This window comes from Larimichthys crocea, chromosome XXI (genome assembly GCF_000972845.2).
Source record: "Larimichthys crocea isolate SSNF chromosome XXI, L_crocea_2.0, whole genome shotgun sequence".
Lineage (NCBI taxonomy): Eukaryota > Metazoa > Chordata > Actinopteri > Sciaenidae > Larimichthys > Larimichthys crocea.
In genome coordinates, this window is record NC_040031.1 from 6,237,336 (window position 1) to 6,254,306 (window position 16,971).

Here is a 16,971-nt window from a genome sequence, read left to right on the forward strand (position 1 = left end):
GCCCTCTAAGGTTTGAACACGAGAAATAAAAGTGAGCCACATTGTCTCTGCCATTATCTGACTCCCCTCTCTCAGTCATCTTGCACAGGTTTCCTCGTTGTTCCCAGCACTGTTTGTTTTGTTACTTAAAGGATGCCAGCATTGGAAATGCCACAATATTCCTTGCACATCTGTTCTTTACAATACCACAATGCTTAGATGACTCTTAAATTAAGTTTCCCTGTTCATTAACATATTGTAAATCCCAAAGCAATTAAAATCAGCTTTAAAATCAGCCGAGGAGCGCTTCTGTAGCCAAACGGTTTTTAGTCACAACTGTCGCCGGTTTGACTTTAGCCGGGAACCTTGCGTGTCATACCCTCCCCCATTTCCTGTCTTCTCCTCTTCACTGTCGCTGTCTAAAAAACAAAACTGGACTCACCTTCATCGTCCTTTTTTCTCACTCTATGCCTACATTTTTTTTCAGTATTTCAGATGAGGTCGACTGTTAAATTTAACCTTGGGTAAGGCAAAGTACATGTGCTATGTTTTTATACCACTGAGGGCTTTTTAAGCTTTTTCTTTTTACAAAGTGGAGTGGTTGATGTAAGTGGCAAAAGAAAACCTTGCTCTAGCCACGAGAACTCGCCTTTGTCCCTGGATTGGGTTGGATTTGAATGAACCTAGCACTGAACGAGCAAAATGTATTTCAATAAAGAAGGACATGTTGAATCAGGCTGTTATCTGCATTATCCCTAACATTAACCCTCCATCTTATCAGTTGTAGTTGCATCACATGTAGATCCCTAGTGCTGATGAGTGTGTACTGCAATCACAGAAGTTTGTGTTACTGCTCTGAGACCTAGCAGGTACCGGCCTATTTGGTATGTGCAGTAAAGAGAGGCGGGAAAAGCAGGCAGTCCGGTGTTTAGACTTCAGTCTCTTTCTGCCAGAGGGATTTTTGAGGACTAGACAGGCATAACACACTCTGCACTACCAATTTTTCCTCTGTATTGCTCCATCGTTCAACTTTTTTCTTTCTATTTTTCTCTGTTCATCTGTCTTGTGCTATGTTGCTTATTCTCTATCTCCACTCTGTCTCTTTTTGTGCCTTCATTCACCATTTCTCTTTCTGCCTCTTCACTTCATTTCACCTTTTCTTTTATCTAGCTGTTTCTCTCTATAGTAATCTCCCAGCTTATATATCACAGCCAGTGCCATCCTGTCACACAGATTGGAAAATGTCTGGTCCAAGGTGATTTACTGCTACATTCTTATACAACATTGCCTGATGCACAATATGATGTATCTGAATGTATGTGTTTTTTCAATCATACAACATCACCATCACGACTGAGAGCTGTTTTTCTTTGCAGCTTTGGTGATGAATCATTGCGATTAGTCACTGCTGCAGTAATTGTCATCCAGGTATCCAACTACATGTATTAATATGAACAATGAACAGCCAGTGACCAGCAGCCGTTGTTTATTCAGCAACTGTAGGATGAAAAATGGGAAGCGTCTGTATTATTATTATGGTGGGACTAGTTAACATACTGCATATCTCTGTGCCGATTAACAGGAATGAAAAATTGAGAGGGGTGCAATTATTCCACGTTGGTCAGTTTTCACACTGCAGGTTGCTGGAAATGAAACAGTGATTTGTGTTCTTTAGGGACCGCCTGAGCTCATTCACCCAGGTAATCGTGGTGGGTAGAAGCTCCAGATCTTTGCTCTGCCCCACCTGCTCTACACCCAACCCTCAACCCCTCCGCTCCCTCACCCACTCACATGCAAACACTTCTTCCCAGCAGACTGGTGCTTGTTTGTTTTTAATAAGGGAGATTAATTAAGCTCATTGGTATTCTAGGACACTGGCTCCAGCTGTTTCCCTGGGCTAAGATCAGCAAGGTCATCCATTTCAATTGTGAACGTGTGGCGTCTGGAAGGAAACAACTAGGAGGCTAGCACCCACTAGTTTTTTTTTTTTTTTTTTGATTGGTGGGATGGATGGATATCATGGACAGAAGCTTACTGATTGGAGGGCTAATCTATCAATCAACCTTTCTGCGATGAACAACCTCTGCCATGTGTGTTCATACATAAAACAACTCAGTTTAGTTGTAATTAAAAGCTACTCTCCCTCACTCTTTCTGTCTCTGATGCATTGCTGCCTCAGCAGACAAATGCACACATTGTTATAGTCCATTTGTCATTCTATGTAAATGAAAGTCAACAAGGTAAATAGCAATGTAAACATATGATAAATAGGCAGTCTCATCAGTGTGATTGATATTCTCCGTTTGGCTTGATGCAATGTTTAATACATAAGTCCACCTGACAGGCCCCTTAGCATCAACTTTTATTATCAGTGAAACATGATAACACAGTTCTGGGCCCAATGCCAGAAAAAATGTAGATGAGGTTATAAGTTAGAGATTGTAACTTTGGCGTAATGAGTCACGCAAAAAATGTTGCAAGTATTTGTAGTGCACTTTAAGTAATGGCAACATCTCGCTGAAGTGTAAAGTCGATATATGCAGCGGAGGAAAAGAGATGCAGCTGATGAAGGATGTAGTGCAGCTTCAGGTCAATGAGTTTAACTGTGCCTTTTAGTATTGCATCGATAAGCAGACTTCGAGTTGGATCGAGCTGAGGCATCGCTTTAGGAAAGTGTTGTCTCTGTGAATTACCGTCCAAACCCAAGCAGTGATTTAGAGTTTGGTCTTTTAGGGATGACAACATATTATCTCCAGAACATTGTCTCTTTTAATCGCAATCAGTAAACACAGAGCGCAAAGTCTGTTACCTACACGGATAATCATTTCATCGTCATTCAAACAGTCATCACACCTGTTCTAATAGTGAAAGCTGATTAACAGGCAGGCTGGAAACAAAAAGCTCTCAGCTCTTGTTTTGCTCACAGTGAGAATGCGATGTCACAGAGAGTTTCAGCAAACGGTTTTGCCAAAAATCGCCAAAAAAACACGGCAAAGAAATGAATGGGTGTGTATTGCGAGAACTTTCGAGAGCCAGAGTGCGTGACGTCATCGCTACAGTGGAGAGGGAGAGAAAAAGTCGTTCAAAAATAAATTTGTAAACTGCGACTAAATAATTTATAGCTAGAAACGTAGGAAAATTCGAGGCGGTCGCAGTGATAACACTGTTGAAGCTGTCAGCTTTATAGTTTTGGCTTGAGATGTGAAGATTCGGCAGCAGCACCCATTGACACCCTCATAGACTCCCAAGTTAAAAAGGCGGGAAATTTGGAGGAAAGCAGAAGTAACATTTCTCTGAATTGCTCCTAAGGGCACATTTCTTCATTTATCGACACAAAACGACTATGTAGGCCAGGGGCCAACTGGCCAACTAGTCAGAGACTAAGAGCCACTTTTTTTTCTGTGTTACTGCAAAGAGCCACATCATACACATGGGCACACATGAACATCATCCCATTCCTTAATCATGTATGCACGCACACACAGACCTCTGCTCAGCCAGATTTATTGAAAATAACCACACCAACATGATAATATCAGTTATTTTCAACAGTTAACAGTGTGCACTGTCTCACACACACAAACTCCTGAGTTGAGGCAAGTCCACAAACAAAAATAGAATAATTTTCAATAACAGTGAGCTGAAGTGACGCTGAAGATTTGAAGCTTTGAAATGCGCTAATGCTGCGTGACATATAAGGCAGATCGGCTTGCCATTATGGTCAACAAAAAAATATAAACTCGCCCACTCTATTAAAAACGTCCTGTGTTCTTCTTCATATTTTCGTTTGGCTGTGCTTTTTTTCCCTGCCATTTTGAGAGCTAACATGACGGAAATGATGTCATGCCAAAGATTCTCTTGTCGCGCGTTTGACGTCACTCAAACAGGCTTACCTGGTCAGCGTGCCATCTAGCCGTAGGGGGAATGAATGGCAACGCCAGCCAAGCATATTTGACGCATGTCATGTGAAAGCTCAGATGTAGGCGTTCAGGAAGGGCTCAGCCTGCTTCAGGTTAAGCCGGTTCAATGATTGGAAATACGGTTTGGTCAGAGATCCTTCCTCTTCGAGGGAAGGTCTCAGCATTTTCTCTCTGCCTCTGTCAGGATTTCTAACTGACATTCTAACAGGTGCAGATTAGGTCCTGGTTGCTTGGCAACCTCAAGCTTGCCTGAAGGAGGGGAGGGGGGAGAAGCTGAGCGGCAGCCATCTTAGCAGTTTAGCACTTAATTTGAACTTGTCTGTCTAAAATGACACACAGAGACAGCAGAGCAGCTAGCGCATTAGCACTAGCCGTAAAGACATGCTATTTGCTAACATTAACGACCAATGTTAAAATTAGTGCTAATTAACATTAACCACTAGGAATTAAATACATGTTAATTTGCTAACATGCTAATGCTAACATGCTAATGCTAATTAGCCACTAAGAATTAAATACATGCTAATGTTAACATTAGCATTAGCCACTAAGAATTAAATACATGCTAATGTTAACATGCTAATGTTAACATGCTAATGTTAATTAACATTAGTTACTAAGAATTAAATACATGCTAACGTTAACATTAGCATTAGCCACTAAGAATTAAATACATGCTAATGTTAATTAACATTAGTCACTAAGAATTAAATACATGCTAATGTTGCCATGCTAATGCAAACATGCATGCAATGTTAATTGCTAGCGCATCAGCGCTAACGTGCTAATGCTAACATGCTCCTGTGTCTAAATAAACACGTTAAAAATGACCAAACATGCTCCTGTGTCTAAATAAACACGTTAAAAATGACCATTTGAGGTGTGCTTTTTAAATACAGACCCCCGGCAACAGCCCACTCGTCAGTCACAAAATTTCTGCGGGAATTTTCTAGTACTGAATTTGTCAGTAATAATGTATGGGGGCGACGGGGCCAGAGTCAGGCACACTCAAAATTTCTTTAGAAATTTTCTAGTTAAAAGCTACACCACAAATGTAAAGACTCAAATGTACAAACAGAAATTAGAGTTCCACAAACATAAATGAGAACTAAAATTTCAATGGTCATTCTTATTATCATTAATGTGTGCAAGCTTTACTAGCATTTAGTATTCTATACAAGTAAAAATGTTAAATAATGTAAATAATTTTGTGTCTATGAAATACAATTTCCATCATGACTTTATTTATTTAACATAATATCATTTTTCCCAGTTTCCCAGTGTTTGCAAAGAGTTTGCGATTTGTCTCAACTTAATATTTCACTGACCGCTGCCTCATACTTTTATTCTCTTGCTGATTTTGTTTCATGCGAGACTCCAGCTGATGCAGTATGAATGTTGTGTCCTTCAGTGAGTGGATCTATGAGTGTTTTGGATTGTATGTGTGTGTCAGACAGAGCTAGTGCTAGAGTGTGTAAGTGAGTCTGCGGGTACACATAAACATCAGGCACTTTACACTCCTCTGGTGTCAGGCAGGAGGGGAGTCTGTTGTCACATTTCTTCATCATTACTTTCCCTGCCCTCCTTCATCTCTCTCCCTTGGAAGTTAAAAAAGTAATCAAAGACTTGGCATCCGACAGCTCTGTCTCTTTGCCTCCTCCATTCTAAAAATGTATTTTTCCTTCTCTTTCGCAAACACTGGTGACTTTTCGACAAAAGCCCCTCATTTCGGGGGTGCTGAAAACCTCTCCAGCGCCCCTCTGTGGAGGTGTGCCTCTCTTTGACATTCCCGCTAAATTAAAGATGCCTTGCCACTCATTTAGCAGTTCTCCTGACTCGGTATCTCCTCTGGGAGACTGGCAGCCTTTTATCTCCTCATAGCTAGGCTGAGAACGTGCGGTCCTCTTTCGCTCTGTCCTGCCCGTCACGCCACAGCATTAACATTTACATGCCTTTTAGCGGGCCGCAGAGAAAGAGCCCTGCAGTGCTCTGGCCGGAGCATGAGAATAAATCCCAGATCAGGGGGAGAGTTCAGGCTCCCTGGAGAGGAGATCTTGGCCGGCAGGGTGGATGGTTAGAGTATGTTGGATATTAAGGCTTGGGCGAGTCAAACGTTGGATTAGGAGTGAATGGTGAAGAGAAGATTCCTCAGGGTCTTAAAAGTAGCATTCTGGGGGAAATAACCCTGTGTTTGCTCATGATAAACATGTGTGTGTGTGTGCCTGTGTGTGTGTGTGTGTGTGTGTGTGGTATTCTCAGCTCCGTGTAATTCACAGTATACCCTGCTTAATGCCTCTTAGCTAATGATGCTACTTTATCTCATATATCAGTTATGTATGAGCTTATGTGTGGATGGATGGATGGATGACTGACTTAAGCCTTTAAAAAACAATAAAAATGTGTCTTTTCCTTTCATCAGTGTCTCTTTTTGCAATGACTGATATGTGTCCTTGTTTCTACTATGTTTTTTTTTTTCCAAGGATGATGAGCCAATCACAGGAGGGGCTGATGGCAGAGACCATACCCACATCCGGAAGTTCCTCAACCAGCACCACAAGAAATTGCCATGGAAACCAGAGGTAATACAAATAATTTTCTCTCCTGTCATTTATTTTTGTTTCCTCTTTTTCAGGCTTGCTTAAGTGTCTTCTTTTTCTGACAGATAAAGATGATCATGTTGGTGTACTTCAGCTGCTTTGCTATTTGTTTTCTTTCTGTTCATCAGTTAAATTTAGCAAGGCCACACACACGCACCAAACTTTTATCAGTGATTGACCTTTGTGAAAATGATTTCATTAGGGCCGCTTCGTCACTTGCTCTGTAATTGAGTGTTTGCTTTTTGTAAAATATGATTTAGCTGCAGATGTCTCATGTCCCATTTTCTTTCAGTTGTCCTTTTAAGCAAAGTCGATATCAGAGGTCAAACAGAGGTCCAGTCATTCTCTGGTACAATTATCGTGAAGAGCAAAATGTACCTTACAGTTATGATGATGAATTATCGTGTGAGGATGATCATATTTCATCCAAAGCCATTAGCGGCTTATATTTAAAGGCACCTGTGACACAAAGATTACAAGTAGATTTGATTCATCCTAATTTTTCAGCTCACATACTGATGTAGTTTACACCCCCACTGTAACAAAGGGAGCAGCAGACAGGGCAATTAAGCACTGGATTTGTGATAAGGAAAGCGGCTCCAGATTTGTAACCTGTTCAGCAGAGTTTAATTAAAGGATTGTGTATGTGTCTGCATGCGTGTGTGTTTGTGTGCGCAAACCTAATCTGCAAAATTTGATTTATTAGTCGTTCTCTACCTGGGGTAAAGTTTAACTATCTCCAACAGAACGGCGCAGCGTGCACTTCTAGAGAATGTAACAGTTCGTACACACAGCATGCGATGAATAATCGGAATTTACTGCTGCATAAGTTATTTTTAAGTAGATCAGTTTGACTGCAGTGATACTATACTATTACAGGATTCTCTATCATTCATTGTACTCAGTTTCCTTTCTGGCCTCTCAAAGCATTATACATTGTGCACAAGGCGGCATTATAAGAGTGCTGGACACAGCATGTGTCCGATAATGTTACAGTAGCTGTTGTTTAATTTCAGCAACCATGAGACAGTCTTTTATTAGTCTTTGTGCCTTGTCTCAGCAACACAATTCATCAAACACAAATGAAAAGTTCATATATAGCACTAACTATAGCACATCCTTATTTTTTCTTACTGTCTTATTAGCTCAACAAGGCTTTTATCGCATGTGGATGACATCTGTCCTTTTGATGTCATCTGGTCGAGAAACATCTGTTGCCTAAATATTCAGGGGTCTGCATCTAAGTGTGGACGATGCTTTTGGCATAATTTAAACTGGTGATACTTTGAAAATGAGAAGTCACGTTGATATGAAACAGCCAAGCTCGGACTGCAGCCAAACATCTGAAGGTGGATCATGTCGGCTAATTGCACAAATGTAAATTAATTTCATGGCCTGATCACGGCGAGGTGCTTTATCATGAACATCCTGTTTTTTGCTGTGCTTTCTGGTTTATTATTTTATAGAAAAACTAGTGGAAACTTGTAAAACCACAGGACTTTGCACTTAAAAGACATGTACATGATTTCATTGACTTAACATAATTTCTTATTTATGGTGTGGATTGGAAAAGCGAAGCGGCCTCAATAGGGAAATAAATTTTGCAACATCCACACCAACTACATTTTACAGTACATTAAGCGTGACTAGCATCAAAGATTACTTGTAGAAGTCATCATGCTTATTTCCAGCCCACTCATAAAGCATCATGCTATTTAGCTTTCTGTGAATATTATGTAAATCCAACATAACTATCAAATGTTTCATACATCTCTATGAACATATATCCCCAAAAGTCTCTCCCTCTCCCCTTATTTCAGTTCTGCTATGTCAAACCGGAGCCGTTTCTGTCAGAAATCATGGCGCGCAGCAGCTTTTCCTCTGCTTTCCTCACTAGTATCTGTCCTAATTACCAGCACTAACTTGCTTCCCTGGTGCACAGCCAAGATGGCAGAGGTCTGAGGCGTAGACTCAGGCTGGTGGAGGTAGAGTGCTGCCATATGCCAGCTGTCACACACTGGCAGAGGTCATATCATCATCTAGAAGCATCCATTGAAGCCACACACACCAAAACCCAGCTGTTCTGCATATGTGAAATGAAACCATTGCTGACTTTATATCCTCTAACGCAAACAGCCGAGATTGGAACATACGAGAAATAAAATGAATGAATGAGGGATAAAATGCTGTGATTTCAGCCTTGACTGGTAACTGAATGAGGACTCCCAGCCGGTGAACTCACCAAGAGGTGACAGTGGATTAGCATGGACATAGGCTGCTGTAGGATGGATGTCAAGGTCTGTCCGTCAAGGACACTGGCATGTCAAGGACAGTGACACAGAATTGAGATCAGACAGAGAGCGGACCCACTTTTTAACAGTCAAGCAGAAGGAGTGTAATAAACATTTTTATTTAGTCAGGAAGAAAAAGAAAGTGATGGTAAGAGGGATTAGTGACACTTAAATTATTGTAGACTTTTATGATTTCTTTACATGTTATTGTATGTGTGAACCGAATCGTCATCCCATCCCATGTATTCTGAACATGTGCAGTGATTTTATTCTGATATTCAGAAGGTGTCAAACCGAATACAGTGGAGGATAGATGGATAGATGGAAGGTGACTGACTCAAACGTCTGGTTCTCTGGCTCATGTACCCCCACAAAACCGGAGATGTGGTATTGCAGATTTGGACAGCCTATTATTTGCCACTCAAGAGAGAAGTGAGGAAGATAGTGTGGCACAACACAGACACATGACTCAGGTGGGAGCAGTCATCACAGCTGGCTCCTCATACAAAAACACATGCAAGGACAAGACAGGAGGACAAATTAGATCTTTCTCTCGTCTCCGACCCTCCCGTCATCATACAATCAAAAGCGTGAGTGACTAGACCGGGGGAGGACGAACAGAGAAGAAGCGTGATATTTGTCTATTCTCACTGTGCCTTCGGTCTGTCTTTCTTTCTTCTATTTGTCTGTCTAAAATGCTAAACAGTCAGGCAGACAAACGGGAGGCATAAATTCGATTTCTGTTACAGGCCTCTTATTACAGCTGGACGAGTGATTGACAGCTTTGATGCAAAAAAAAAGAAAAAAAGAAATCCACCGTTCTTTGCCTTACATTTCTCACTTCGACATAACTGCTGTAGCCATATCCATCCCCCTCATGTTATATCCCTGGCATGACAGAAGACATGTAATTGTAGGACAGATGGCAGATTATACAAACCCTCATTACAGTAGTTGATGAGGCTGGAATCTAGCTCAATGCAATATGAACCTTGTCTTTCCTATTTTTTTTTTTTTTTTTGCTGCTCTCCTCTGTGTGAAATGAGTTCTCTCATTATCTATAATCCCCTTTTTAAACCTCTGTATCTTTGAAAACCCTCTTTTTCCTCTCTCTCACTAACAACCTACCCCATTTCTTCTTTCCTGTTACCTAAATTACTAATGGGCAGAGAAAGATGAGATATGCAAGGAGAAAGTAATCTTAATGCGCTCCAGGAATTTAGATGGAGAGAGTTAATAAAATGTCTTCAAGTAGTAACATTCCTGTCATATCCACAGAGGGAATAACACACGTGTAACATGTATAATATCATTATTCCTGCAGTGGTTACATTTCAACACAGCAGCTCAGTAAAACCGCTGTACAGTATGTTTTATGATGTATCAACAGTGAGGTATAATACCGTCTCTCCAACAGTATATGCCCCAGGGGAGTAGTATTGTATATACCCCGGTGTGCCTTTGCCAGGAACATCATGTCTCACTTTTCTTATCCAAAAGGGATTTACAATGTCAGTTGGTGCGATTGCTCGTCAGTGGGTGCGCCGGGCGGCCATTTGTCAGTGCCTCGCTGCCAGTGGGAATGCAGAAGGCTTCACCAGATTTTTGGTAAAGGGAGACAGCCTCCCGGAGGAGAGTGGGAGAGAAAAGAGAGGAAAGTCTGATTTGTGCGCCGGTTGATAGTGCGACCAGATGGGTGAGAGAGAGGAGATATCGGAGAGGAGAGCGGTGGAGACGGAGATATGCTGAGACAGGCCCACAGGGATGTGGGTATGTGGTGTGAGAACGATAGGCAATAACCGTGCTGTTTAGAGTGGCCTCTTAAGCTGAGCAGTTTACTCTTTTATTTCAAAACATCTTGATCAATCAGCTCTTTTCTTATCCAGCTCGTTTCTTGCGATTCTGTCATGTCCCCCTTTCTCATCTTTTCTCGCCTCACTTCAATTCTGACTGGTGACATTAATTGCTTCTCTCCATCTCCCTCTCCTCCCCTCTTACTTATAGAGGTATAGGTGCTATTTTGCTTTGAAGCAGTAGCAACTTAACACAATATATGGGACAAAACAACAGACAAATAGAGAGAAAGGTGAAAAATTGAGACCGTCCAGGCCACAACAGTAACAAATATCCAAACGATAGTTTTCCAAACTCTATTTATGAAAAAATATATATATATTACAGTTTTCTTTTCCAAGCTAAAGCTCTAGGACATTTTGTAATGTGAGCTGGAAGATTTCAGTGATATCATACAATATTTTATAATTTATAATATCTACTAAAAAATGGATTTACTGCTGATTTTTTTTGGAATGACTATGGATGCATATAGATTTTACATTTTACTGGTATAGTTTGATTTGAGCTTTCCTCATGCAGCTCAGCCTAAAGTTTATATTGATTTAAACAGTGCTTTCTGAACCCCCATGTTTGTGAATTACACTACATGCCCATAGTGGCGTAGACCTGATACAGAGGTCTGTCTATGGTTTTGGATTAATCAACAAAATGAGATTGAAGGAAGAAAAGCAGCAGCAGCCACTCTGCCTCTTATTTAGCCAATCACTGAATGTGAATGTGAGCTGGTGTTTGAAAAGACACGAGCTGCCAGAGCACAACCAAGTAAACCTCCAACCCCCCCCCCAAAAAAAAAAAAACCCAAGCACAGACGTCACCATCTCAGCACAAACTAATATAATACGCTACAGAACTATGGAATGAAAAGGGAGACACAAAAAAGAAGAAAAGAAATAGAGAGAGACAGCACAGAGAGATGACAGCCGACAGCTGAGCTCAGGGAAACTGAAGACTTGAGTGTAGAGAAATTGACAGCACATAGACAGAGATGTAGGGATGAAGAGGCAGAAATAGAGAAGTCAGAGGGAAGAGTTGACAACATTAGGGTTAGTGGCACTCAAAGAGAGAGAGAGGTAGAGACAGAGAGACAGAGAACAGCACAGGGTAAAAACCAAATGACATAACAGGAGCAAGGCAAAAGGATAACAGTGTGAGTTTAAGCCAGAGAGAGTGAAGAAAAAAAATAACTTCCTTTTTGCCCCGTTCCACATACTGTTAAGACCAGAGCACAGACAGGCCTCTTGCAGGGTTGTCACCCACAAAATGGAGCCAATTATACACAAGACTTTACAGCCTGTGGCCTTTCCAGGGCTACACAGAGATATATGTGCATGTGTGTGTGAATAATTAGAGACTTTTAAAGCCTTCCTCTGATTGCTATTTGACAAGAGGGAGGTGAGGAGGGGGCCAGGCCGAAAAAGGTTTTGCTTTTAAAACCCACAGGAAATCTATTAAAAGCTTTACATAAGGCATATTTACACAGGGACACGTCCCATCTGCTAAATCCCTTTAACCTTGCTATGCCACTGTTTGTTTTTTTTTTAAACATCAGACATTCATGCTCTTGTTTCAACTCCCCACTTTTCTCTGATACAGTTCTGTTGACCTCACAAATCCCTGCCTTTTCCTCTTTGTATTTTTCTGTCTGTTTCTCTCTCGAGAGAGAAAATAGATCTAAAATCAGGAGTCCCACTGCTTTGGACTGACATGTTTGTACAACAAAAATATCTCATGGTTAATGCATGAGCTGTAATTGCCACGCTGCTGTCAATGTGCGGGGCACATAGTTGACCGTGCACAGTCGGGAGAGAAATGAAAAGGACCACTTCAGGTCAGACCATCTGTTAGAAAATGCCTGCGCAAAGCGGAAGGAGCATGACACCCTCCATCAACATGTTCCTCCTTTAAATGTAGACATGGATGCAGAGCAGCAGTCAAAAAGGTGTTTACCCTGAAAGGCTTTCCTGTCTGACCCTTGTGATGAAAGGATGTTTTTTTCTTCTGCCATGAGGTCACTCTCACTCTCCTGATTGATTGATTTGACAGCTCATACTAGACTATACAGCTAGCAGCTACTCTACACGCACAGAAAATCTACCCTCATCGAGTGAGGGGCCAAAGTAGTGTATCCAGCTTTTGCTTTGATCCAACCAAGGAAACCCACCCCATCATTTCATACTCATTAACAAGAGTTGGCTCCCTGCATAGGTTCTGCGTGATCTTCTAAATATCTGTGGCAGCATTACAGTGGCACCCTGCTGAGACTGCTAGTCACACAGTAAAATGATGGCATATGTGTGTACAGTGTGTGCGTGTGTGTGAATGTTGGTCAGTCAGCCGGTATGAAAAGTTACAGTGTGCTGATGTATTTATGCATCTGAACCTTTTGCCCTCATGTCACACTTTGTGATTGTTGTGTAACAATAACACCGACACTGGTGTAAGTGTTTGCAGGGATATGAAAAATGATAGTCTGCCTATGTCTGGCTCTATAGATCTTTTTTTACATTGTATGTGACCCAAAATACTTACTACTCCCAAAGCAGTGTAAGTTTGACACACGAGTCATCAGAGAGTCATCTCTTCTCATATGTGAGCAGACAGACACATGGGGTGTGTGTGTCTGTGTGTGTGAGAGAGAGAGAGAGCGAGGAAACGATACCCCAAGGCAGACTGGTTTCACCATCTGTCCTTGCTGTGTCCTGTGATTTCCCTGTGTAATTCAGACAAATGTCAGACTAGGAGCAGGGGATGAGCTCTGACAAACTGCTCCAGACACCCCCCCCACCCCCCTACTCGTGACAAGCTCTCTGTCACCTTTTCTTATTCGGGACAGTGAGAACATTTGAAACTTCACGCTACATTCACGTTTCACCAGGAATTCTCCTTCATAGTGGAGAGGAATTACATACAGTCCAGCTCGTGAATGTATCTACTGAAACCAGTACAAATGCTTGCAGTCGGGATGGGAGTTGAAGTGCTGAGGCATAACCTGCGCTATTTAATAGTAAATGTGCTGCTGATGTTAGTTCATGCACTAACCTGTCTCCTCTGTGTGTGTGTGTTGGCAGTATAAGGGCCAGGCCAACCTGCATGTGTTTGAGGACTGGTGTGGCTCCTCTATAACCCAACTCAGAAAGAACCTGCACTTCCCTCTCTACCCTCATGTAAGTATTACAGAGTAGACTGGGCAACCCTCTGCCCGCTATCGTTCTGTGATTTTTGTGCATTAACACTAGTGCACATTAAATTGTCCGTTTTGCAAAACCTCTACCCCATTAGTTGCTGTTGTTACACCTGTCAAGCGTATTTTCACACAGCACATACACAGCTATCAGTTATAACAGTGGCAGAGTTACCGCAAGATATTTTTAGTCATTTTTGAAACAATACATACACTTTCACTTAAGACTGAGGTAGACGAAAATAATAAAAATTTCTCACTGCCAAATTTACAGGCTGGAATAACTAGCATAAGTCACTAGCAGATTTGATCAGCTGTTGCTAGTTACCTAATTAAGTGAACAGTAGCTTCATTGGGAAGTTGACAACTTTTATATGCTTCAATCTGACTTATTTTAACCTTGTAAATGGTCTTAGGACTCCATACATGTGCTAAAAGACTGAGGCTATAGCAGCATCTCCCAGGCAAAAGCATCCCAGCGTTCTCATCATGATTCATTTAGAAGAAATGGAACTTAGGTAACAGCATACCTCTTGTATGGCACTGTAGAGCTAGTTTGTCCTAGTATTAGAAGTATGACAATGAAAAATGGAAGGTGAGACTTATATTTCATTCTAACATAACCCTGTTGGTTTCTTATCTTATATATTCACACACACTAGACAGAAGTCTGTGTTTTATTGTGTGTATTTTTAAACGGTTTGTTTCATTTTTAATGTTACAAGAGATTTGTTTGTTGAATAAGCACAATTTGGGATAATTGGGAAGTTCGGCTGGGCTTCCTTGCGTGTAAACTTCCACAAATGTAATTAGAGCAGGACAAAGGTGCTGAAGTTACACTAAGCATGCAGGTCCACAAAATACTGTAGCGCTATTGTGAGTAACGCTTTGTTACTGTGTTTGGTAACAAAGTAGTTGACTAGTTGTGATAGCATACAAATACAGTTTCATCCAATTCTCATACTTTTGCTCTTGCGTTTTTGGTTTTAAAGGGTTAGAGTCCCATCATGTGCATACACCGCTTCAACAAATGTAGAGATCAAGTGCTTGACAGACCTGACTTGCCTAGTTACAACTGCTAACTGACTAGACCATTACTGGTTTAGTGAATGATCAATTTGTGGATGGGGTTAATAAAGCTTTTTTTCTTTGGTAATCTGTTGTTTGTTATCAATGAACTCAATTTATTTCTGTTTTGTTTTTACTGCAGACCAGAACCACGGTAAAAAAGCTGGCAGTGGCTCCGAAATGGAAGAACTATGGCCTGAGAATATTTGGTTTCCTTCACCCTTACAGAGACGGTAACTAGCTCATCTTATTAGCGAAGCTCTCCTCTGAGGCAGAAGGCCTTGGAGTGTGTGTGTCCTTTGTAAGAGTGGACAATTTCCACAGCCCTCTTAATCCAACCACTTGAGAGCCAGTAATATAGTGGATATTCACGTTTTTATTAGGGCTGAATGCCAAAGATCTCACAGCTAAATCTCACTGCAGTACCCTCATGGCCCTAACCTTGAGCCCAGTTGCTATGGGAACTGAAAAGCATTAACACCCAAGTGCCATTACACAAATTGCAGAACATGAAGTTATTAATTAGATTACCGTTACCATTTAATTCTCTTATGTAGGTGTTGCTGGAGGTATGGCTCTCTCCAGGTGATTGTTCGAAGGTCACTATAGCTTCACAATTCTGACAAGCACTCTAACAAGTGGCCTTCACTTCACACTGCCAGACACAATATTTTAGATGCTATTGTAGATTTAGTCTTAAATAACTGTTAGCTGCATAATTTTTTTCCAGATTACTAGATATAAAAACTCTAGTATTACTCAATGCCACATGAGCTGCATCTCATATGTGTATCCTTGAACATGCAGCTACTCCTTTATCATTTTAATTTACTTATTTCATATATGTGACTTAGATTTAACAAGATAACATTTACATTTAGAATGTAAAACATGTCTCTTCAGAATCCACATTAATTCTCATTAAGCAAACCCTTTCCGTATTTACAAACTGCTGTGATTTCTTTGGGATGCTGCTTTGCAGATTCACTCTTGTGGTGGTTTAGAAGGCTGACGTTTCCTCCCAGACAGTCACAGCTTCTTCTGCTGTTTTATTCATTTTCTTGTAGTACAGGCAAAGGGGAGCCGGGAGGGGCAGCCGGTAACAGTAACACAAATTTATTGGTTTCATTTGAAACAGAGAATTTATTTTACGCAATCACGGTAATCGTGTTAGCAAATGAATCAGACAATGCACAGGCAATTTAGTAATATCCCCACAGCTGTGGCCTTGACCGGTCCCAAATGCTCTTTGTCTGAGACCGAGACATGGCCGAGTAAAAATTCCAAGACAAGACCAATCCCTTAAAAAAATGGTCTTGAGACTGCTCTCAAGACCAAGACCTATTTCAAGTATAACAGCAGTGTAAGGTGCATATTAGTAAAGAGGAAATTAACTTTATGCAGCTATGACTATTAACAGTTTTATCAACTTGTACACCACCTTGTACATCATCAAATAATGTCCACATTTATGCTTACAGATAACATAAACTAACAAACTAGCTGCTCGTTTGCTTTCCATGCTTCTCTTCTGGTTTAGATCTCTGCACAAATGTCTATTCCTGTTCACAAAGTTGTTTCGTATGAATTAGAAATTCTGTTACAGTAACAATTTGGCTAAATGTGCTGTCTATGTCTAGCCTGAGCATCATATTTTAGGTACATTTTTACACCTTCAGAATCTATTTTATAAGGTCATGCCCTATCTGATTATATACTGATTATGCTTATCTAGGATCACACATATCTATTTCCACTAACACACACTTTGATCATATTTTTTTTCCCTCTAGGTGATTTCCAGTTCTCGGTATCGTCTGATGATAACTCTGAGTTCTGGCTGAGTCCAGATGAGAGCCCTCTCAACGCCAGACTGCTGGTCTATGTAGGACAGGTAAGTACTGCACTCATAATAGCTGAACCACAGACAGAGTTACTCCACTGAAAACTCAATCCACTGAGTGCATGTTTTCAAGACTGTGAATACAGTCCCTGGTTTTAACTAAGATTCCTTAGCAACAAGATTTTACTGCAGGAAAATACTGAATCACCTGGAGCCTAAATAGTTTCGAACAGCT

At 41.0% G+C, this 16,971-nt stretch overlaps 1 protein-coding gene across 2 annotated transcripts in view; it reads left to right on the forward strand.

The window, feature by feature from the left end:
* The window catches only part of b4galnt4a (beta-1,4-N-acetyl-galactosaminyl transferase 4a), a 123,992-nt gene that overhangs the window by 63,349 nt on the left and 43,672 nt on the right, over positions 1-16,971 (forward strand). For both annotated transcript variants that reach the window (XM_019278602.2, XM_027272887.1), the window contains exons 3-6: positions 6,380-6,478; positions 13,713-13,808; positions 15,036-15,126; positions 16,687-16,787. In XM_019278602.2, coding sequence (XP_019134147.2) covers positions 6,380-6,478; positions 13,713-13,808; positions 15,036-15,126; positions 16,687-16,787 — 387 coding nt within the window. The remainder of the gene's footprint in view (positions 1-6,379; positions 6,479-13,712; positions 13,809-15,035; positions 15,127-16,686; positions 16,788-16,971) is intronic.